This window comes from Berghia stephanieae, chromosome 3 (genome assembly GCF_034508935.2).
Source record: "Berghia stephanieae isolate SIO BIC M18660-M18661 chromosome 3, UCSD_Bste_1.3, whole genome shotgun sequence".
Taxonomy (NCBI): domain Eukaryota; kingdom Metazoa; phylum Mollusca; class Gastropoda; order Nudibranchia; family Aeolidiidae; genus Berghia; species Berghia stephanieae.
In genome coordinates, this window is record NC_088362.1 from 69,064,548 (window position 1) to 69,089,167 (window position 24,620).

Genomic DNA, 24,620 nt, shown 5'->3' on the forward strand with positions numbered 1-24,620 from the left:
CCCCCCCACCTCACCCATCACCCTCATCTTATACGTACGCTCTGTTTAATATCGCCGGGCATTATTACGTGAGGCCACCTTCCCCAATTTTTGAAGAAAAATTGAGAGAGAATAAAGGAAGGTGGTCTCAAATTGTTTCGGTTTAAAGAAAGTCCTTCTTAGAAGTATTTCGGTTCATCGTAAGAATTAGTACAAAGATAATGAAGAAACTAGTACAATTTATTAAATTTTTTGCGGTTTAAGGTATTTTTCGGTTTAAAGTAATTTTACTGTATATCATATATAAAACAGGATAAACATGAATCGTATACCGCACTTCGAGATATATCTGAACGACTATTACGTCAAAGAACGTAGTGGTCGTATGCAACACTAAATCGCAAGCTAATCTCGTCTATGCAGTCGTCTGTGAAATATTTACGGATGAACACGATGTATGTCTATTAACTGGAGATACTCCTCCCGACATTCGTAAACAAGTATTACAAGATACAGAACGTGTTCTAAAAAAAGTAGAATATTTATATACACAACAATGTTCAAAGTAGGGGTTGATTTAAACTTTACCCATTTCGACGAGATATTTTTGTTAATAGACAACCTCAGTGATAAATATACACCAACGCTTCTCGATCTATTTCAAAGCGTAGGTTGAAGTAGAAGAACTAGAATATTGAATGTATACGTGAATATTCCTCCTCACTATACAAAATATAAACTATTAACTTCTTTGTTCTCGATGTCTGAATATTATCCTATCGACATGTCGGCTCATCTCGATCGATCTATGGATTGCGTTATTCATAAAGTAAATAAAGTCGAACGCACCGTCCGAGCCAACTCCAAGGAAATGCCAGTTGACGCCAAGGCAAAACTGTTGGTTGGGGAGCATGTTATCTGGAAAAATGCCAATGTGCTCGCTCTTTCTTTCTGCGAGAAGAAATCGGAAACAAAACCTGTCCTTGCTCTCAGTACTGGCTACAATGCCACTGTCTCATCCCACAACATCAGGGGCAAGGATGTTCGCAAGCCCGAGTTAATATACGACTACAACAGCTACATGGGTGGCGTCGACCTCAGCGATAAAAAAGTTTATCACCTCGCTGCAGAGCGCTCGACCTGGCGGTACTGGAAGAAAATCTTCCACAACATTATTGATAAGTTCTTCCTAAATTCATGGATTCTGCACAACATGCATGCAGAAAAGCCAATGTCCCGGTACCGTTATCTGGCTGAGATCATCGAGTCCCTCTGCAGAGACAACCAGCCACGCCATCCACCGCCTCCAACTCCAATGCGAACGGCCCCTGTCGCAGAACATGGACTCATTTTGCTTGATGGCAAGAAGGAGAAGGACTGCGTCGTAGGCAGTGTCAGCACCAGGGACAAAAAAAAGTAGTGCTGGGAGAAAGCATTCTCGTCACTGGTGCCCAGCTTGCCAGGTGGGCTGTCATGAGCGGTGTGAGGAGCGTCTGGAGCATGTGACAGACCAGGGCCTCAAGAGGCGGTGGCGTAATTGAGATGTCTATGCACTTTCTCCCTTCCTGATGATTGGATTGCCTTTGACTTCTGTAAGTTTGTTTTTTTACTTATATTGTATCTTAGATCATGAAAATTGTGCATTTACTTTTATACTATTATGGGTGTAGATCCACTTCCATTGCACCAGATCACCACTGTGATTTTCCCCCTTTTCGGTCGGCATCGCTGAAAAGTCTGCATATTTTTTTCTAAAATCAGCCTAAACCCCATATATGCACTTTCTCCCTTCCTGATGATTGGATTACCTTTGACTTCTGTAAGTTTGTTTTTTTACTTATATTGTATCTTAGATCATGAAAATTGTGCATTTACTTTTATACTATTATGGGTGTAGATCCACTTCCATTGCACCAGATCACCACTGTGATTTTCCCCCTTTTCGGTCGGCATCGCTGAAAAGTCTGCATATTTTTTTCTAAAATCAGCCTAAACCCCATAAACCTATAGATAGAATGCTGATGACGTCACGCAATGACCTACTTTAGTTCCGGGTGGCAAAAGAACTTGGCTGGCTTGTAAACATTGATGTGAAACAAGCTCTTGTCCAATTTTTTAAACGTGAAAAAATGCCAAATAACTGCACAATCACCAGATGCACTAGAAGACAGGGTCGAGATGGAGTCAAAATGTTCAGATTCCCATCCATTAGGAAGACGAAGGACCCAAAAATAATAAATTTAACCCAGCGGAGACAGTACAGCGGTTATGGCAGCGATCAGAAGAAAGGGATTTGGCGATGGCTCAAACTCAAATCTAACTTGCAGCCACCGAGTTTGCAATGATCATTTTGTTAAAGGTAAGAATTGATGGATAAATTAAAATCTTAAATATTATATATACGATATGAATTAATTTTAATTATTGTGAACAAAGCAAGTTTACTTCGCTCCAACATCATCATGTAGCCATTTTGGGCCATAGCATGTCACGGAGTAGGCGGCAACCGACCAAGGTCCTTGCCTTAATTTCTGACGTTGCAAGTTTATGATTTAGTAAATATGTGTTTTTTTCTTTTTCATGGAAGAGAAATCAAATCAAAAATTTCAAACTCAGTGGTCTAACAAAATCTACGGAGAGATTTTTCACAGATGTGACTTTTCTATGTGAAACTCCGAAGTTGGAGAAATCATCTGACTAATCTCAGACTCAGATGTAATCTGTAGGCGGTCTAGAAGGAATCATTTTAATTTTATGGTCCATACACGGTCCGGATGGATGATCTTTTATTTGTTGTGTTTAGTTATCAGATAGGACCATGAATATTTCATGCATTTCTCGTGCAACTTACTCTAAATCATTTCGATGCGGGCAGCGGAACTCTGCATGGCAAACAACATCGTCCTTTATGTCTTACTACCGCATGCGTCATACATTTTGCAACCTATGGACGTTGGAGTTTTCCGCATCATGAAACATGAATGGCGGAAATTTCTGCGACACCACAACCAAATGAAATAATCAACAAACACACCTTTGCCAAAGTGTTCAAAACAGCCTATGAAAACACTGTACAGAAATCTTGCTGCGCAAGCCTTCCAAAAAAGTGAACTGTTTACCTTTGGATCCATGGAAATGAGAACTGGAAATGGAACTGAGTTTTTTCTTTTCTTTATTCCATTAAAATAACATCTTTTGATTTTCAAAAAAATGTTTATGCCTCTATAACTGTCTGATTTAATGTATAATACCAGTTTTCTCATTTATTGTTTCGTTTTGTTTGTTTATTTGGGCATTTAAATGTGGCCGCAGTTAGGCTACATTATTGGTCGCAACTACAGCTGGCCGCACCTATGGCTTAATGATGGCTGCATATTGGCAACTCAACTTCCTATTATTTTTGTCCTTCTCTCAAAAAAAAAACCGGCGATGAAGTCTTCCTGTCACATTAATCCCCCAGTGCATTCACATGTCCTAACTGCGACCAAACCGGAAACTCATCAGGTCAATAGCATAACGATAGAAGACGAAGATTCGCTTGTGGCCGCAAGTGGGCAACTCACTCTATGTCTTTTAGCTCTTTCTGATCTATCTGCAGCTTTTGACACCATAGATCATAGTGTACTCCTTAATAGGTTAAACATGACTTTTGGCATAGTGGGAAAGGCCCTTGACTGGCAAAGTTATTTTTTTAAAGATACTTCATGTACTGTTGGTTAAATTCAATAATTTTTATATTATTTATTAAGATAAATTGGCATAAATGTCACAGTGGTGTAATTCTTTGGTATCACGAACTAATGTAACTGACATAGTTCATAGTGTAAGTGGAAATGGTTTGCAATTGTGTCCTAAAGTAAGTTACAAAAATGCCTATTTTTTACTGATCTTGCATAATGCATCAGACTTTACTTTATCAACTCAAAGTATAGCGTTTTACTTATAATCATTTCAAAAAGTAGCACCATCAAACTATTTGATGAAATTTCAAACTTGCTCTAGCTCAAAAGGGGATTAATGTTGGTTACGTTAGTACGTGATTCTGCAGATGAATAATGCATACAATCCTAAGCAAAATGCGTACAGCCGTAAAATGAACGGAAATGAGTAAACATACGCATTTTTTTTACAAAGGTTGGCACCACTGTATATAGCTGTATACTGTTAATGAACATGAAATATAATAAATTCTTCTTTCCTCTCATATAACAGTATCTGAAACTCATTAAACACAACAAGGGTCATGACATTCCAACACATGATTTCACTTCTTCCATCGTCAACTCAGCAATAGCCATTGCTTTCTTTGCACCCACCTCTAAAACATCCCATAAATACTCCTCATTTCTTTGATACTCCAAAGCTTTTTCTCGTATGGGTGATAGTTTCTCATTAATAATATCTGATAATCTGCTTTTATATGACGACGTAATCTCTGCTCTCAGGAATGATTCTTCAACTATGTCTTCTATACACATATCTGTCATTGTGGCATGAATTTCTATCAAGTTTGAAACTCCAGGTCTGTTGTCTGGGTCATAGGTCACTTCGGAAGTAAAATCTGTAACAGCCTTTTTTATTTTCTCTGCTACATCCTCTGGAGAATCTAAAAGTTCAATTCGAGACTTGGGATTGGCTTCTGATTTGCTCATTTTACTTCCAGGATTTCTTAAACTTCGTATTTTGGCAATTTCACCTGAATGATGCAGTGATAAAAAGAGAGAGATAAAAATAATGAATCATTTAAGTTGAAGAAACACAATTGGCATTCCTATCCTTTTTGAAAATTGTCTTTAATGATAACAAAAAAAACAAACAAACAAACAATACAAACAAAAAAACTAATTCTCCCTAAATAAACATTTTTCTTCTTATTATTATTCAATTCAAATAACCAACTGATTCAGTCCGACTGAGTAGTACCTTCCAACAAATTATTAAATATATACACTTACCTGTTACTTATTTTAGTCAAGCAATTTACCAATTTAGCTAATCCAACCAGATATTTAAAGCAGGATCTGAACAAAAACCACTCTAGTGATGACAGGTAATTTTAGGCAATTTCCATTTTCTAGACTATAACATAAAATTGATTCAATGATGCTGTCAAAAATGTTTTAAAATATGTCTAGCCTAGAAAGCTGGCAAAATAGTAATTCAGTCAGAGCCAGTATTGGGGACCCGCTTAATTGGGACAGCCGCATTATTGGGACAATTCCTTGGGAATGGAATTTTTTTTCTATATAAAAAGTTATACCCTTTCCAATTCCCAGCTGCTTAATTGGGACGGGCCTCCACTTAATGGGGACAAAAATTTGACAATGACCATCCCCATAAAAATGCTTTTTTCGTTATCTCCAATAATTTAAAACAATGGTTCATAAAATGCAAATTAGTCTGACGGGACGGTCAACTGGGTGTGTGGTTGTACGGATCATCACAGAGGTGTGAACATTAGAATTCATCTGTATCATATGTTAGTGTCTATCGCAACAGTCAATCGGGTTTGTGGTCGAACCACTCGTCATAGTCATCACAGAGCTGTGAACAATAGAATTTACCTGTATCCCTCTTCAGAGTCATCGAATGCTATTGCCAAGTTCATGGCCACTACGCTAGGTTCATAGGTAAACTGACCAATAGTGCGATGGGTAATGAGTGATGGCTTTGTTTGCTCAAGACTGTCACCACCGAATGGTTTATTTGTTCAATGAGACAAATGGGTAAACAATACATTCTTAATCCATTGCTACTTATTGTTTTGTGCAGTTAGAAATTTTAGTGCCAGTCACAAGTCTGGATAAATCAGAAAAATTGCTAAATTACACGACTGCCGCTTAATTGGAATGATTTGTCGGGAACTGAGCCGTCCCAATAAACCGGCTTGGGGTGTATGTAGAATTTTAAAGTAATGGAAGGAAGTGCAGAATTCCCTTTGAAAAAGAGGCATGATTCAGTGAAAAGCTGAATATTAGGGAACCCTGCATATTCCAGAATGGATAAGTTTGCGCATTGATGAAAATGTGATTGGAGGTTGAAAAAGGCCAATAAGAAGAGAGGACAAAGAATAATCAAAGGTTGCTGATGAAAGGAATTACTTTGTCGCATTTAGTAATGAAAAGATGTTCTAAAATTACCTGGCACCATCTGACAAGAAGGGAAGATCAGGCCATGTTCTTTGTTGAATGCCCTGGACAAATCTCTGGTTAATTCTATGTGATGAGTCTGGTCTTCTCCAACTGGTACTAGTGTGGACCTAAACATTGGAAAAAAAATATTGCAAGCACATATACCCCCTACAAGGCTAAATAACATTGCTTTTATTCAAATCATGGAGGAACATGAAAAACTCTTGGTTAATCTAAACTAAATATCTTTTAAAAAAAGAGCATTCTACCCTTAAATAATTTAAAACTTTATATAAACTGTTTGTGACATTAAACTGACAAATATAAGAAAAACAAGGATGCCGACAAGAGTAATAAATAAAAGCTGTCCAAAAAAATTCTGTTACTTAGAAATATGAAATCCAACTCATTTGAAGGTTATAAGTTATAATGAAGGAATTTTTTAGGCTCCTTAACTCTGTTCCCAATACAGTAATTGAGGACACTTTCAGAATTTTAAAAGACAAGAATGAAATATTATTTACATTAATCAATCCTTAAAATCTGTGATCCATTAGGATTATACTGGTAGTTAATTGAAAATAGGTGAAAGGAAAAACAGCAAACTGTATTAAGTGAGGAAATCAACGTCTTTTAATTTTTTTTATTTTTTTATTTTTGGGAAGTTGTTGCAAAAAAAATTTAAGATCTCTATTTTCTTTTGACTTTTTTTTTGTAATTTGGAATGAGTAAAGTTATTCTTTAAACCCTCTGCTAAACGGATTCATCTTTCGATCACCTAATAACATTTTCACATCTCCTCATTTTTACTGAGAAAGCAATAAAGCCTGCCACATCGCAGCTACTTCTTTTCTTGGTGAAAGCAGAAAGGTGTGGAATTTTAACCTAACAAACTGAAGTTATTTTTAAAGAAATCCAGTCTCACCATTAGAAGATTAAATGAGATTGAATTAAACATTAGATTCAACCATTATCTATTTGTTTCCCTGAAAGACAGCACAACAAGTCTTACTTGTATAACATGATATCAGCAGCTTGTAAGATTGGATATGTCATTAGCCCAACACTTGGATCCTTCACCTTGGCTTTCTTTTCCTTTTTCCCAGGTTAGAAAGAAAACAAAAACAATTATGAATTTTTATGAAAGGTGAGTTTTATCTTGTCAAGTCCAACTTCACTAATGAAGACTTTGAGATTTTAACAAGCTTTGAGGAAGTTTAAAGGAGAATGAAAAGAAAGATCTGAGATGTTAAATTTATGAGAGTTGGTTTGGTCCCAAAAGCGGTAATAAATCTGAGACCTGGGGGAAATGAAAGAAAGGTCATTCAAAGAACAATATGGAAGTGAACTGTTGACAAAGATCTTGACTTTAGATAATCATTATAATCACTGGAAGAAATAATTAAGACTTGGCATAAAATTCAAATTATACAAAATGAAAAGGCACCAATATGAAACTGATTTGCTAGTCAATATGCACAGGACAAGGAGGTATGTAACAAAATCAAATGTTGTGTAAGGTATAGGAGTTATGGTTGAGTTCATTGAGAAATAAAAATCTGATAATTAACCCTTTGTAGATGGAGTTTGATTTCCATCTAATTGGAGATAATATTTAATAGTTTCTACCAAGAGCAAAGAGAGCCCCCAATAGCTCAGTAATAGAGCACATGCCTCAGGAGCAATAAGATCGGTACCTATCCATCGGGATATTTTCTACCCACTTCCCCACCATCCACCCAGCCAAGATTTGTGTAGTCTAGTCGGTTAGATCTGGCAAGAAATATACATGACAGTAGAATACTAGTATCCTTTCCAAATGGTAGCTAGCAATTGCTACTGTCAGTCTACAGAAACTAGGATAGGCTTCGGTTCCATGTGCCATATGCTCTTAAGGATTACTACATTAACTGCATTGCAACTCAGGTTCACTGACCTCTTGGAGAAATTGTGAGATCTTTAATGTAAACTATTCCTATGGGTGAAATTATGAAATGAAAGAAGTTCAGTATAGCTGTTTAAGCTGATTAGACATCCAAATCAATCTCTTATGTGAAAAGAAAAAAAAACAACAAAAAACAAAACTATTTTACCTTCCACTGAGGCAAACGTTGTAGTTTCGGCACAGAACACAAACATGACAGCACCCAGGCAAGATGGGTGTGGTATGGCACCTGAAAGGTAATAGTTGATAGAATTTAATGTAAATGCACAGTCATATCTTAGTTTCAGCAAAAAATGTTGAGCATGATCAGAAACTAGATGGGTGAAACAATTCAAAATTAGACACTTTATAAACACTTCTCAATTAGACTCGGCTACTGGCAGTGACCATTATTGTAAGAGTGCTTGTACAAAAAAAGGAGCCTAGAAGGAAAGTTGTATGAAATGGAAATTTAGATCTTAATGGTGTACTGAGAAAATAATTGAAGCATTGTGATATGCATTTGATGAGCAAAAAGAGTTGGCAGCTTTGTGACATATGTTACAACAGTTGTAATTGATCATTCTGACTTTTATAGCCCTAATGTTTCACAAATAGACCTGTGAGCAAAGGGACGGATATTTCATTCTTTACTTTTAACAATAAATGGTGATTTGATTATAATAGACATATTACGCAATTTTAATTTTTTTTTTGGAAGCTAAGGCTTTAAAGTAATTGAAAAGTTATACTTAAGAATCGTGAAAATTACAGAATATAAATATAGAGTTTGGACATAATAACTAATTTTTTAAAAGGAGTGAGTTGAGGAATCATGACTTATGATAATAAAATATAGATGAAAGTAATTAACCAATTAAAAAACTAAGGAAAAGATACATCAGTTAAAAACAACAAAAGGAGTGGGGATAGGGGGGATGAGAGAAGAAACTGATTGGTGTTATTCATGCAAGATAATTTTAGTTTACCTTTGATTGTTGAAAGAGGATGACTTTATTGGGGTCGATACCACAAGCAAGAAGGCAAGCTGTCAAGTCCAAGATATTTTGCCTGGTTGGAAAACAAAAGTAGTATCCAAATTGTTACGTATTTTGGCAGGTGCTCGATCAACTGCCTAGTTCTGGATTTGAGTCGAGTTTAGCCAAACTCTGAAAATTAAATTGAAAGTCTAAAGTATGAAATTTTGAGTTCAATCAAATTAGTCAAGAATACTTTCTTACTGAGGAAAACAGATGTAGTTTTGACTTTAAATTTAAATTTTGGTAACTATCACTAGGTACTTTGGTAAAAAATTCAAATTGGGTTGACCTCAATGAACCTATATCATTATAAAGTGCTTTTCATCACAATTCTAATGATACCAAAATTTTGAAAATCAGATAAGCAGAAGAAAAGTTCTTTTAGTTTAAAGGATGAAAAATGTTCTATATATTTGCCTAAGGATTTTCATGGATGTGGTATACAACTTTGCCCTGAAATAAATTTTATTAAAAAGTTAAGATATTAAATCACGAGCCCTCACTGGAATTTTGATTTACAAATTTCTATTTTTTTAATTATCCAAAGCTAAATTATACCCTATTTTATCCACGATCAAAAGATATACTATATTGGCATTGATTTAAATATAAACAATACCAAACGATTGGGTAATTTCTCCTGAAGAAAATAAATAATTAAAATCAATCCATAAACAAAAAAATCTATGGAACTTTTTCAGAGACACATCACTCAAAAGTACAAAAAATCGGGTCACAGCCACTAGGCCATTTAATATTAGATCACTGCTTGTGTATCAAATGGACGTTTACCAAAAGTACCTACCTACTATTACATCCCACCATTATAAATACAGACTTGAAATGGTCATCATGTTCAATTAATCAATTGTTACTCTACATCTAATGCTATGGAGTCAGAAGGTAAAAGCAAATAAAAAATTCCTAACTCCAATGACGCAGAAAATTAGCACTACTACTCGTTGATTACAAAATTACATTAGGGTCATATTCTAAGTCCATCCAAAATAACAAAGCGTACCGTAATTGCTTTTGTGGAGGAATGGTGATTGAATGCAGATCTACAATGCTCAGTAGCATCTGCTCTTTGTACTTGTTTTGGAGTTTAAGCCAATTGACGATGGCCCCTCCATAGTTCCCAATGTGTGGAATGCCAGTAGGTTGGATCCCTGAGAAAACCCGGTTTTCACATTCCGAGAATTCTGTGGTTGATGAGAAACACCTCTGTAAAAGATAAGCAGTAATTTTTATAATATTTACGAAAATGGAAAATTAAGATTTCAAAGTCAGGATTTCAAAAAGACCAAACTAATACCAGTACAAGAACTAACACACACACAAAACAATATCTACCAGCCAGTAAAGCTATGTCTATAAGTAGAATTGTGGTTTGCATCAAAAGATGCTCTATCACAAAAGTAACAAACTAATTTTCTAGCACTGTTCCGGGACTGGTGTCTTCGGCGAGAGGGGTAGGGGCATATTTTTAATGTTACAAGAGTTTGGCAAGCTATGTTTGGTTGTGTGAAGCAATTTAGTCTGTACATTACAGACTACTTTCAACTTTTTTTTTCACATTTATTATTTGTATATTTATTTACTTTTGTTTTAATACTTGTTTATTTCATGTTTCTTGTGAGTTTGATTTTTTTTTCATTTGACGTAATAATTACATCCCGATTTCTTCAATTTTCTTTGGCCGTGGAGTGGAGGGAAGGGGAAAAGCTTTGTAGCCAAAAAAAAACAACATAACAGTGGACATAAGAATTAGACAGAGGTGGGTGTTTGGTGGCATTTGCAGAGACACTGGACGAAGCTTTTTAGTCCTGATATGTAACAAAGAGGCATGCACAAAGAGCATATTGTACCTGGGAGTTTTGGCACCATATAACAGAATTGTGAATATTCCCATGCAGCCACCTTACAGGCATTTGGTCATTATTCAGAATTTCAGGGATCCTGTGACCGGTGCCTGCACTTAGAATCGAATGCCACTGGAAAAACACGAAAAGTCATTAAAAAAGTTATGCCCGTGTTGCAGTTGCAAACATAACTCTTTCGTCTCACTTTAGATGAGTTCATGTGGATGGAAACACAAAGGAAAGCAGATGGGCACGCTTTAACGACATATTGCTTCATCTCTCTCAATGGTCTCGTGTAGTTTAAGTTTAATGCCAGTAAGTCATTGTTATAAAATTAGAATTAGTTTTATTCTTATCATTATCTTTATTATTTTAATTTGGCTTTATAAGATATAGAGCTAGTGTGGCACCCCGGATTGGACCCAGTTCTGAGGTAAATAACAAAGATGGCCGCCCTGTCATCAGGGGCAGCAACCCCTAACCTAAACAGTTTAAATTTACGCTGTGATTTTCCCCAGACACCTGTCTGGGGATAATGAAAATTTGTTATCCCCAGACACATATTTGAAACTCCGCTCTTTTAAACAATAATCCACATTCCAGTATATGGATGTTTCCGAATGCACATAGAAATAAGGAAAGTTAATAAAATATCTATAAAAACATAAAATTAACCAACATTAAATCAGTTGTTACTACATACACAATATGCGTCGACTTTGAAATGGGTGTCATGGCCGAATGGTTTAGTAGTCTGCCCTGGAAGTTTTACCAGAATCGACGTTGTGGGTTCGAATCCTGGTTCCGTCACTTTTAAAAAAAAAATCCGTCTTCTTTTTTAGACCTGTAAATGAGCTCTATAAAAATTGACTGAAACTCTTCGACAAACTGAAGATTCAATTATTTTTTTAAAAAATAAGGGCATCATTGGAGAGGAGAGTGATAAATACAATATATCAAAATAGTGGGTGTTATTTCTTACTGGAAGTCTGGAAGTATGACTGTCATAATTTGATGTAGAAGGAATGCTAAATAAGCATGTCATTCATATAGGTAAAGATGACTTCATCAAAGTCATATTCCTGCCTCTGGAATTTTTTTGACATAGAAAAATAATCACCATTATCATCTTTAACTTCTAGCCATGACCAATTGAATTTATTCCTCACATTTTTATCGATGCTCGACAAGTCTGAATTGCGATCCACGAACAGCTCAGGCATTGTGAGAACATTAAAATAATGTAGCAATGAGCAAACTTGATTTTCAATCAGTTAATGAGAGAAACAAAAAAGAAATAAATATGACTTCTGGCCAATACACTGAATTATTAGGCTAAGTAGAAATGAATTATCAATTGAAGAAACTTCGGCAGTCAGGCGTAGCGGTAGCGGACAAATCCAAAGAATCGAAATGAATAGTAAATCGCCACAGTGTAAACAGCAAGCACGCTTGAACAAAACAATGGCAGAAAACGTCCTAATTTGCGCGGGAATTAATTAGGCTACTTACCATTGTTCCTTATTATTAGGTACCCAATCAGTGAAAATACGGTCAACCAGTTTGTTTACAACGTGAGGCAATCGAAATGTGCTTTGTAGCAATCTATCCAAACTTTCGATTTGGAGGTGTCTACATAACGGACTTCCGGGCATTCGCAATTTAGATTATCATAGTTTTTGAGAGTCCCAGGTAATTGTGGTCAATTTTGGCTTAGACGAAACAGTGAAATTTATCGCTCGGTGGCTCAGTTAAAATTGGCTACAGTTGGGATCACGACGGATTGGAAAGTGAAAAAATAATTTAACGAAGGATGTGTGAAAATACCCAGGGAAGTGTTCAGACACGCCTTTTATAAAAAGCGTCGCTTTGTCTTGGCAATATATACATCGTTAATATAAACGGTCCCCATGAGCTATGCGTAGCGCTGTGGAACACTCCTAAACTCCTAATTATTTTACGGTCATTCGACTACGATTTGTGAATTCTTTCTTTTTTTATTTCTTTCTTTCTTTCTTTCTTTCCTTTTTTAAATATTTGAATTTGACAAATTGACTGATTTCAGCTAATTGACTGAGAATTTACAGGTCTACTTTTTACAGAATGTTGCAAGGGATGAATGTCCCATCCATCCTCCCCCACCTCTTTTTTTTTTTTTTTTTGTTGTGTGCGAGTCTATTCTTTTCTCCTTTTTGTTTGGCCTTTTGTTCAGTTTCTGAGCATGAATTTCTTAACCCACTGCTGGCCAGGCATAATCTGAAAAAAATGTCTCTTGCAGACCATGCGAGGGGAGATAACTCTTCCAAATTGCATAGTACACTTCATTAAAAAAATTCATTGCAAGAATGTGAGGCATGCTAGAAACAAAATAAAAGCTGTTTTGGAAAGAAGAATGAATGGCCTTTAATTTGATGTATTGTTTTGGACTTTTGATTTCTATTTGATTTGAAAAAAAAATGTTAAAGTTGAAAAATGTGTAATAATATTAGGACACATGAAATCCATTGTCAATGTCATCAAAATACGCATCCAACTCAACCTCAATGTCTGATTCAGTGTCTGAATGAGCACTATCATCGTCATTATCCAATAAAAAGTGTAGATCACGCCCCGAGAATTGAGGAATTCAAACGCCATTCCAGCAACAACAAAAAAAAAAAGAAAAAAAAAAAAAGCACGTTACCACAACCGATTTGGTCGACAAACTTCAAAAAATCACAGCAGACAAACGATTTGAGATAAAAACGAAATTTCTAGTTTCACTTTCACTCTTTCTCTACTTTCGCTTTCTAAATAAAAAGAAGTGGTTCTACACACGTTTTTAGTTTACGGGTCCAAAGATGCTGGGTACCTGGCAGGCGATATCGGGCGATTTGAACTGTTTGAGATGTTTTTTGAGCGGACGATTACAGACGATTTGGGCCGCAATGGGTAAAATTGTTTTTATTCTTTTTAAAATTATTGTTTGTTTTTTTCTCCTCTATCTGACCATTTGGTCGCTCTCTGAATATTTCTGTTTGTTTGCTTTTTGTTTTGTTTTGTTTTTAAGGGTTTTACGGTGCTTGCTTGCAACACGTTTAGGTTATATCAGCGCCAGTAAAAAAGAAGAAAATGAGATAGTCGAAAGTTCTAGAATTGCAATTAAAGCGCCCAAGAGAGAGTAAGACAAAGGGGAATTGGGAACCAATTGGGACCAGATGTAGATTCCAAGAGCATGCCATTAATGTACTTAGTCTAATATCACCTACAAGTCTCACCTAGACACAAGCACAAGATCCAACAAAGAGGAATACACTCAAATGCTTACATTTCATTATACATTAAAAATAACAAATATAATAATACATAACAGAGAGATGATTTACAAGGAAAAAAATCTCATCTCCCAAAACAATAACTATGCATTTGACTGTTTCCCTCCCAGCCAAGGACTCCGGCCAGGGTCGGGACAAAACCAAGTAATCTCATTCCAAGACAAAGACAGAAAGCATGTTGGAAAACAGATATAAGGGGATAGAAGACACAGTATGTACCTCCCTGCCCACTATGGGAGGTCAGGAACCTCACCCACACATTATGGTCATATCAGCACCAGTAAAAAGGAAGATAATGGAATAATAAAAAGTTTAGAATTACAATTAAACCAATCAAGAAAAGATAAAACAAAGGGTAATTGGTTCATATAGGAAACAGATGTTGATTCCAAGAGCACACTATCAAAGTACTTAGTTTGCGATCACCCAAAAGTCTCATCCAGACACAAGCTCAGGTTTCCACTAAGAGGAACACACTCAAATGTTTAAAATTCAATTTATATGTAAAACAAAAAAATAATACAGTGCATAGCAGAGAGATGATTAACAAGGAATAAAATACCATCTCCCAAAACTCTAACTACGCATTTGACTGTTTCCCTCTTTGAAAGGGTATCCGGCCAGGGCCAGGACAAAACCAAGTTATCTCAATCCAAGACAAAGACAGAAAGCAAGTTGGAAAACAGATACAGGAGGATAGAAGACACAGAAATGACCTCTCTGTCTATTATGGGAGATCCAAAAACCTAACCAGCAGTTGTTAGAATGTATCTATTAAATAGTTTGTTTTTGTTTTTAAGGGTTTTACGGCGCTTGCATCACATTTAGGTTATATCAGCGCCAGTAAAAAGGAAGAAAATGGGATAGTAAAAAGTTCTAGAATTACAATTAAAGCACCCAAGAGAAAGGAAGACAAAGGGGAACTGGGAACAAATAGGGATCAGATGCAGATTCCAAGAGCAAACCATCAATGTACTTAGTTTGAGATCACCTATAAGTCTCAAGCACAAAATCCAACAAAGAGGAATCCACTCAAATGCTTACATTATACATCAAAATTAACAAACATAATAATACATAACAGAGATATGATTTACAAGGAAAAAAATATCATCTCCCAAAACAATAACTATGCATTTGACTGTTTCCCTCCCAGCTAGGACTCAGGCCAGAGCCAGGACAAAAACCAAGTAATCCCATTCCAAGACAAAGACAGAAAGCAAGTTGGAAAACAGATATAGGGGACAGAAGACATAGCAAGTACCTCCCTGCCCACTATGGGAGGTCAGGAACCCCACGCAGTGTTTGCTTTTTAGTTATTTTATTCTTTTTTGACACTTTTTGAGATCGGAGTGGGGACGAATATGACAATTTGCTAGAAACTAGAAAGGAACCAAGAGAGAGAGAGGGAGAGAGAGAGAGAGAGAGAGAGAGTTTAAAAAAAAAAAAAGAGGTGGGGGTAGGATGGATGGGGCATTTATCCCTTGCAACGTTATGTAAAAAGAAGACGGAGTTAAAAAAAAATTTTTAAAAGGGGGCGGAACCAGGATTCGAACCCGAACCCACAACGTCGATTCTGGTAAAACTTCCAGGGCAGACGACTAAACCATTCGGCCATGACACCCACTTCGAAGTCGAAGTATATTGTGTATATGTAGTAACAACTGATTTAATGTTGGTTAATCTTATGTTTTTATAGATATTTTATTAACTTTCCTTATTAAATTTCTTTCTATGTGCATTTGGAAACATTCCATATTCTGGAATGTGGATAATTGTTTAAAAGAGCGGAGTTTAAAATATGTGTCTGGGAATAACGAAATTTCATGATCCCCAGACAGGTGTCTGGGGATAATGACAGCCTTAAACTAAACTAAACTTAACCATAACCAGTGCCAATTTTCTCAACCCATGTCCCTGTCATCAATAACATTTCGAAAGTATAAAAAATCTCTTTAAAACTAAAACAATGAAAGGGGGAAGTCTTCTCCCAAAATTATCACTATCATTTTTTACAATCATTATCACCGTCATCATGATGATCTTCTTGTACTGAACTGTTCTTCTTGTACTGACTGTACTGTACTTCAACCTTCAATCAAGTTGTCAACGGACGGTGGTTTCAATTTCAAGATCAAACAAGCCAACCAATTTTCCCAGGTCACGCCTCAATCTGACCAAAATCAATTATGAAAAGTCTTGTGATTTGTCCCAAACCAAAATTTTATAATTACAAAAAGACTGGAGACAATGGCAAGATAAAGTTAAAGAGAAGGTGCGGCGTGACTTACTTTGACTTTACTTTGCCCCTCGGTACTACCGCAAACTCGGGGACCCAAATAATTTTGGGGGTTTGGAGGGGGGAAACTTTTTTTTTTAAAAGTCTAGAGAGGTGGGCCTTTGGCCTACCAACCTCCGCTGCACGTCCAACTCGCCTTGAGCATGCATTCATGTAAAATATAAATATTTTTTTAAAAAACCTACCTCTGTTTCAAAAACTAGCATCTTTCAACTTTCTAAGAAACATTTTGATTTTTCAGAACTTTAGTTCGTTAAAAAATACCGGCCAATCTGACCCGTTGAGTCGAATGAAAACGAAATTTTGTTGTTTACACGGTTCAAAGGAAATGCCGTAAATAAGCTTTCATGGACTTCCTGTGTTGTTTTTACAGTGTCACGTGACCGTTTTGAGAAATTTGACGTCTGCTACAAATAATTAGACCGGTGGGGGGTAGATATTTTCGTTGGAGCAGAAAAAAAGTGAGTATTATTTCTTGTACTTGTAGAGAGGCCTAGGGTCCACCAGCAGACCAGTTGATTGAATGAAAGAAAAAAGGCCTTTTTTATCCGCCGCCACCACCACCTTGAAAGAGTGGAAAGCGGGGGGGGGGGAGGTAGCATGCCGACGAAAGTGTCGCTTGGTGACCTTGGTGACGTAGAGCATCTCAAGGATACTGGCAGTTGCAGGTGTTCTTAACACCTTAACAGCGAAGCTAATTTTTTGCTTTTAGATAATAGTTTGCTTTTATCTTTATTATTGTTAACGGGGAAATACAGCGTTTCCACCAAGAGAGTAGTCAGACTATCGCAACTCGGACTTCAATTGTCTATATAAGTTTTGCCGTTACTTGTCTTTTGATGATAGAAGATTTGGTGTTAGGTCAAAGATCGAATTTCACCGCTAAAAGGTTGCATTGCTACTGGGTTTGCTATTCCCCCCCCCCCCCCCCCCACACCCACCTTTTTTTTTCTTCTTTTATTTTCACCTTAGTATTGTTGATTGCTGCTATTTCCTTTTTTATGATTAGCAAGTGCCGTAGGAGTCTCACAGGATGCAGGAGTACTGCAATTAACCCTTTGCCAGTGACACTGATTTTTTTGTTTTTCAAATAATAGTCTTCATTTATATTATTTTTTAACGCAGAAAAAAAAAACGTTTCCACCATAAGAGCAGTAAGAATATTGATAAAAAGCACTTTGAGCACGTTGGGTGGACATTGCTCTATATAAAAGCTCAAGTTTTTAAATTGTAATTTGTTTTTTGTCTTTTGATGAAAACGGTAAGATTTTATTTTTGGTCCAAGTAAGATTGATATTCGCCTTTAAAAGGTTAAGTTGTTTTGTTTTTTCAGGTTTTTTTTGTTTTGTTTTTCAAATGCGGATACGCTGCTTCTTCCTTTTTTTTTCCTCAACTGGCAATCTATCGCTGTACTTACCCGCATGGCTTGCACACACTAAAGGATACATCTAAGTCACAAAACCTTACATCCAGGTCACAAAATCAGACAACTAGGCCACACATCAAGACATCTCTGTTTCGTTTGTTCCAAGATAGCAAAGCAAACCAGATGTCTTGGAGTTCGAAAGAGCTTTCCATAAAATATTTGGTATTTGCAAGACCCCCAGAAACCAATTCCCTATAGATAGAATGCGCTTGGCCGAGGAGTTCACAACATTGCCATCCGGAAGTATAATGGACCAACACACAAACTCTGTGTAACCATGAACTTTTATAGTCTGGTTAATACAGTTTAGTGAGAACAGCTCACAAACGCGGATGGCAAAAACAATAACAAAGGCCTGAATGACGTCATCTGCATACTATCTATACAGCTCTTGTGCACGGTTACTTATGACCTTGATTTCTTTCGTACCCACCCCCCAAAATCCCACTTATTGTGTGGTATAGGCAGAACATAGTAAATAGCTGGACTGCCACATGCGTGACTAAATTGGCCAAAGAGAGAATCTATACTTCGGCATTAGACACCCATTACCTGATGTCTTGGTTTTTAATCCTAGCCTAGTGAGAGAGAGAAAACAAAACAATCATACATGTATCTGCAAACAACAGAACGTTTTCATTTTACATTGAGATGGGAAGGGGAAGGGATAACATTATGACAAGAGAGAGAGAGAGAGAGAGAGAGAGAGAGAGAGAGAGAGAGAGAGAGAGAGAGAGAGAGAGAGAGAGAGAGAGAGAGAGAGATATGGGCGGGGGAATGGGGGGATAGTAAGGGGGAATGGGAAAAGATGAAAGAAACAATGGGTTGCCTGATGACGTAGATCAAAGGATTGTTACAGCGGTGTTCACGGAGCGTACTTCGTGAAATTTTAACCTTTTACAGTGACACTGATTTTTTTCTCCAGATTGCTTATGCAGAATAAATCGTTTCCACCAAGAGAGCAGTAGTAAGAGTATATTTCGACTCGGGCTTCAATTAAACTATAAATCGCAAAGCTTGTCTTTTAATGATAACATAAAGACTAAGATCTGGAGTTTGGGGAGTGTAAGATGGAATCTCGCCATTAATGATTAAAATTGTTTTGATTAAAAAAAACCAACTCACACACACACACACACGAGCGCGCGTGGTCACGACAGCGAGGACCATCACTGACAGAATGTTGCAACGGTAAACCGGTTTACGTGTACATAGATCCTGAGGCTAGATGCCCCGTTACCGTGTACGTAGGCACTCCCAATAAAAAAGGAAGAAAGAAAGAGACACACACACACACATACTCACACACACACACCACACACACACACAGTCTCGCATCCTCTACGAACTAATTTTGCGCACCAATTTTTACTGCACTTATGCACCAAATTGCATACCTATCTAGGGACACTTTTTTCCGTAGCTTTTTCTCAATAAACTTTTTAAAAAACCTTTGTTTTGCGCGGCAGGTGGCAGGCACTAGGGGGCACCAACCATTGGACAGACGAAAAACACACACGATTTAGCGAGGAATGAATCATGAAAATATTTAGGATATAATTTCAAACACAACTTTTGAAATTCATCAAGGATTGTCTAGTACTAGTACCGAATGTTTTTTTTTATAGAAAACAAATGAATCTTCAAATCTAAACTGCTTTTGACGGTAAGCGGTAAGTTTTTATTTTTTTTATTTTTCTGTCCAAACGAATGATTTGTCCTGGTATATAGGTAGTCGCATCGCCCGTGGCTGAGCCGCTGATCGAGCCCCGATATCGATGTTACGGCTCTGGAGTGAAAATTGTGTTTACCGGTGAACATAGTTTTACTTCCATTGCCGTGGAATCGCTTCCTGTGCACTAATTTCGTCACTTCCGGTCTCATTTTAAAGAGGAGAAGCCAGCGCATCAGGCGGCGTTTTCAGATTTTTAATCCAGTTCATTCTTTGTTCAGATGCCAGCTGTTTGAAAATTTGGTAAGTTTTAACTTCATTTTAAATACATTTTTCATTATATTACCTATTTTTAATTAATGTTATATTATTCGCCAACCATTTTTCTCTATTTGTGTGAATTTTGGTGGTGATTGATGCTGGCGAAAGCGTCTTTTAGTGACTTTAAATACGATGCGTGTTCATGAAGTTGGCGACGGCCAACCAGGATTGCCTCTCGATGTATCCCCGAGTCTCCTGTGTACAGTGCAGTCTGTAAACTATCGACTGCGTTTGCTTTTGTGACTTGTATAAATAATTTCAAGCTAAATAATTGCTGTAAAAAGACTGAAAAATAGTCCCATCCATAATTTTAGTTTTATTTTATGAATGAATGTTGAAACTGAAATGACTTTTTAACTGGGATGATACCGGACAACTAAAAATTATGTTCCACTGATATTATTTTTTATCTTTAATTTTGTTTGTTCTGCAGGTTAAGTGTGTTGGTTTAATTTAATGTGGTTAATTTCAATACAAATAATACAGAATAGCATGATAGAGCCAATTCAAGTATATTTCATTCATTACTTTACTCTTTACCACAACAAAAATTATTATATAACTTTTAATTTTGTTGATTTAATCATAATCGAAGTACTTTTTTTGTTTTCAGAGTCAGACGTTCATTATGACACCACATTTTCATGTTTCATTTCCTGCCTTGTATTTTTAAATATGAAATTGAAATAACAATATGAATTTGATTGTCTGCCACCTCCAACTCCCGTCGTCTGCCGCCTCGAACTCCAGTCGTCTGTCTTGTATTTTTAAATATGAGATTGAAATAACAACATGAATTTGATTGTCTGCCACCTCCAACTCCAGTCGTCTGCCTCCTCCAGCTCCAATAATCTGCCTTGTATTTTTATATATGAAATTGAAATAACAACATGAATTTGATTGTCTGCCACCTCCAACTCCAGTCGTCTGCCGCCTCTAACTCCTGTCGTCTGTCTTGTATTTTTAAATATGAGATTGAAATAACAACATGAATTTGATTGTCTGCCTCCTCCAGCTCCAATAATCTGCCTTGTATTTTTAAATATGAAATTGACATAACAACATGAATTTGATTGTCTGCCACCTCCAACTCCAGTCGTCTGCCGCCTCGAACTCCAGTCGTCTGTCTTGTATTTTTAAATATGAGATTGAAATAACAACATGAATTTGATTGTCTGCCACCTCCAACTCCAGTCGTCTGCCGTCTCGAACTCCAGTCGTCTGTCTTGTATTTCTAAATATGAGATTGAAATAACAACATGAATTTGATTGTCTGCCACCTCCAGCTCCTATAATCTGCCTTGTATTTTTGAATATATGAAATTGTAATAACAACATGAATTTGATTGTCTGCCACCTCCAACTCCCGTCGTCTGCCGCCTCCAGCTCCAATAATCTGCCTTGTATTTCTAAATATGAGATTGAAATAACAACATGAATTTGATTGTCTGCCACCTCCAACTCCCGTCATCTGCCTCCTCCAGCTCCAATAATCCGCCTTGTATTTTTAAATATGAAATTGAAATAACAACATGAATTTGATTGTCTGCCACCTCCAACTCCAGTCGTCTGCCGCCTCTAACTCCAGTCGTCTGTCTTGTATTTTTAAATATGAGACTGAAATAACGACATGAATTTGATTGTCTGCCACCTCCAACTCCCGTCGACTGCCTCCTCCAGCTCCAATAATCTGCCTTGTATTTTAAATATGAAATTGAAGTAACAACATGAATTCGATCGTCAGTCTCCCCCAACTACTTCTGTATCATTGCTTGGACTTCGATGTATTTATTCAGTATCATTACCTGGATATTGCCTGTGTCTACATTCCATGCAGCCAACAACCCAGAGTGCCTAGATTTTGTTGTCTTCTGTCTTTTGCCACATATCAGCCATCTTATGGATTTAAGCGAGTCAGTACGTGAGTACCCTTTAATCTGTTCTCTTAGTGATGTTGAATGCAAAGCAATTATCAAATTTTCTAAAGTTCATTTCAATTTTAATGTAGTTTAATAGTTAGTCATATGATACATCTCTTCGAGATGTTCAGTTTGATATATGACATGCCTATGTTGCAGAAAGTTTGCAAAGTGTCGGTATTTATCGGCTTATTGTTTGTTATTATGTAATATGTTACGTAATATTCAATTTTGCATTTTCAGGTTAAGTTTTCTCTACCACTCTTATGTAGTTCTTGTTTTTAATTTTGCATTTTTATCACTGACCATGTTTGCATATATAAAGCGGCAAGCTTGTTTCTCCCGAGTACTGTTGGTGCCCAAATGTCTTGTCCAAGGATGCAAAAACATTGGGCAGTACATTTGCAAGTTGCATTTACTGACACTTGTTCAACTTTATTTCTAGCCCTGTTCATTGTTTTTTTGTTTTTTTTTTTCTTCTCTCCGAATACCAGTCATCTTTCGTCTGTTGCTCATTTGCCAATGCCAAATATTAAGTGCCTTCCCCAAGGACACAACTTTAGTGTCTAAATTCATACGTTTACGCTCCTTTCCTCTTGTTTTAACAATTTTTGTGTTCAAAATTAATCATAGCCATAGTATTGTAAGCATGCTCTGGAAGAAGACCACCCTCAAATCTGTTTTTAAAGTTATTATCCGTTCCTCGCGTCTTTTTTTTTCATTTTCTAGGGTTATGTAATTGCATGACGTTGCATAATATTGCATAATAATCATTTAATTTTTTAAAAATTTGCTTCGTCTTTCCTTTGCGATCATTTTGATATATGGTTTTATATGTATTCCACCCCAAATAACCGTGATTTTCCATTTCCCCCGCTTTTCGGTTGCTCTCTGGTCACAGTTTTAGTTTCTTTTTTCCTCTTAAATTATATTAAGTATTTTGGTCCACTTTTGCGGACTAATAATCCCGTAACTTTGGTTCTAATTGTCACATTGTCATAATTTTGGTACCATTGAAAAGTGTATTTCTTGCAGAATAGCATGAGACTATTTTGAAAACAATTGCTGCAATCTCAAATTTTCATGCAACTACCTATGGTATAGAAGCTAAGTATTGGTAACACCGGCTCACCTCTCTAGTAAGGGTTTTGGGAGGGGAGAGACTTTTAAAAAAAAAAGTTCCCCCCCCCCTCCCAAACCCCCAGAATTATTGTTTTTTTTAAAGTTCCCCCCCCCCCCTCCCAAAAGCTTTGGGAGGGGGGGGGGACTTTTTTAACCAAAACCCAAAAATTATTCGGGTCCCCGACGAGTTGGTATCAAGTCCAAGTGACAAGTAAAAAATTTCTCTGAATACATGAAAACGTACAAAAACTTACATTATTTTGACTTGTACAAAAATTGGATGAGATGCCTTTATGTGATATAATAGGTTTTCGGTGAAGCCGGTGCACTGTATTTTTCAAACATTTTTTCGGAAATATTCTCATGGGGGTCGCCATGTTGAACACTTGAACACTCACTTTTTACTTTTCACTCGCTCTTTAAAGAAGAGTTCCGTAGTATCTGATACTGAATAACCACTTCGAAGAAAATACGTAGAAGAAAATATGAGTAAACACGTTACAATGAGGAGTGTCTCCGGCTGAGAATATTTTTTTCATTTTAAAAAATAATTGAATAAACAAATAAAATTCTACAATTTCTAGCAAGATTAAGCGACATTCCACGAATTTCCTCCACAACCACCTCACTAACCGCCTTTTGCTCACCCTCTCCCACTTCATCATTACAATCACCAAAGTAATACACAACCGATCACCACCGTCACCGCCACCGATACCACCACCACCACCACCACCACCACCACAACCACCACCACCACCACAAAAACACCACCGTCACCACCACCATCATCATCACCATGGGTTGTGTATTATATTGTTTAGTAGTAATACGGTGGAGATTGTAATGATGATGTGGGGGGGGGGGGGGGGGGGGGGGGGGGGGGGGAGGATGGGCATAAGGCGGTTGCTGAGGTGGTTGGGGAGGAGATTCGTGGAGTGACGCTTAATTTTGATAGATATTGCAGGATTTTTTAAAAATTATAAATATTCTCAGCCGTAGATAGCATCAGCATCATCATCATCATCATCATCATCATCATCATCATCATCATCATCATCATCATCATCATCATCATCATCATCTTCATCATCATTATCGGTGATTAGTGTGCACGTTACGTTATGGCCAATGACTTCAAAATTCCATTAGGTCTACTAAATTATGCAGAATAAATAAATATATATACATATATTATATATATATATATATATATTATATATATATATATATATATATATATATATATATATATATAAATATATATTTATACATTCTGATAATTATAGTATTATAGTATATAGTAGTAGTAGTAGTAGTAGTAGTTAAGTAGTATGTAGTATAGTAGTAGTAGTAGTAGTAGTAGTAGAGTAGTAGTAGTAGTAGTAGTAGTAGTAGTAGTAGTATTTGTAGTAGTAGTAAGTAGTAGTAGTAGTAGTAGTAGTAGTAGAGTGTAGTAGTAGTAGTAGTAGTAGTAGTAGTAGTAGTAGTAGTAGTAGTAGTAGTAGTAGTAGTAGTAGTATGAAAGTAGTAGTAGTAGTAGTAGTAGTAGTAGTAGTAGTGTAGTAGTAGTAGTAGTAGTAGAGCGTAGTAGCAGAGTAGTAGTAGTAG

At 36.6% G+C, this 24,620-nt stretch overlaps 1 protein-coding gene across 3 annotated transcripts; it reads right to left on the bottom strand.

Moving 5' to 3' along the window:
• Positions 1–246: 246 nt before the first annotated feature.
• Positions 247–23,419, bottom strand: LOC144968309 (tryptophan--tRNA ligase, mitochondrial-like). Of its 3 annotated transcripts, none has more exons than XM_078906543.1 (7): positions 10,943–11,419; positions 10,096–10,298; positions 9,024–9,105; positions 8,204–8,284; positions 7,123–7,205; positions 6,120–6,238; positions 247–4,675 (listed from the first exon to the last, which is right to left on the bottom strand). In XM_078906543.1, exons 1-7 carry the CDS (start codon positions 11,003–11,005, stop codon positions 4,221–4,223), a joined length of 1,086 nt encoding a protein of 361 aa, XP_078762669.1. In that variant the 5' UTR covers positions 11,006–11,419; the 3' UTR covers positions 247–4,220. The 3 variants fall into 3 exon arrangements, with proteins under 3 accessions (XP_078762669.1, XP_078762668.1, XP_078762670.1); XM_078906542.1 differs by lacking the exon at positions 10,943–11,419 and adding an exon at positions 23,264–23,419 and having other exon boundaries at positions 3,254–4,675; XM_078906544.1 differs by lacking the exon at positions 10,943–11,419 and adding an exon at positions 16,279–16,423 and having other exon boundaries at positions 3,254–4,675.
• Positions 23,420–24,620: the final 1,201 nt, after the last annotated feature.

Excerpts from the sequence above, each read along its gene's own strand:
- LOC144968309 (XM_078906542.1), bottom strand. The coding sequence starts at position 23,386 with ATGGCGACCCCCATGAGAATATTTCCGAAAAAATGTTTGAAAAATACA. Across the intron at positions 8,285-9,023 it reads TCCTCTTTCAACAATCAAAG|GTGCCATACCACACCCATCT; the intron begins GTAAACTAAAAT and ends ATTACCTTTCAG. Across the intron at positions 4,676-6,119 it reads TTCTTGTCAGATGGTGCCAG|GTGAAATTGCCAAAATACGA; the intron begins GTAATTTTAGAA and ends TGCATCATTCAG.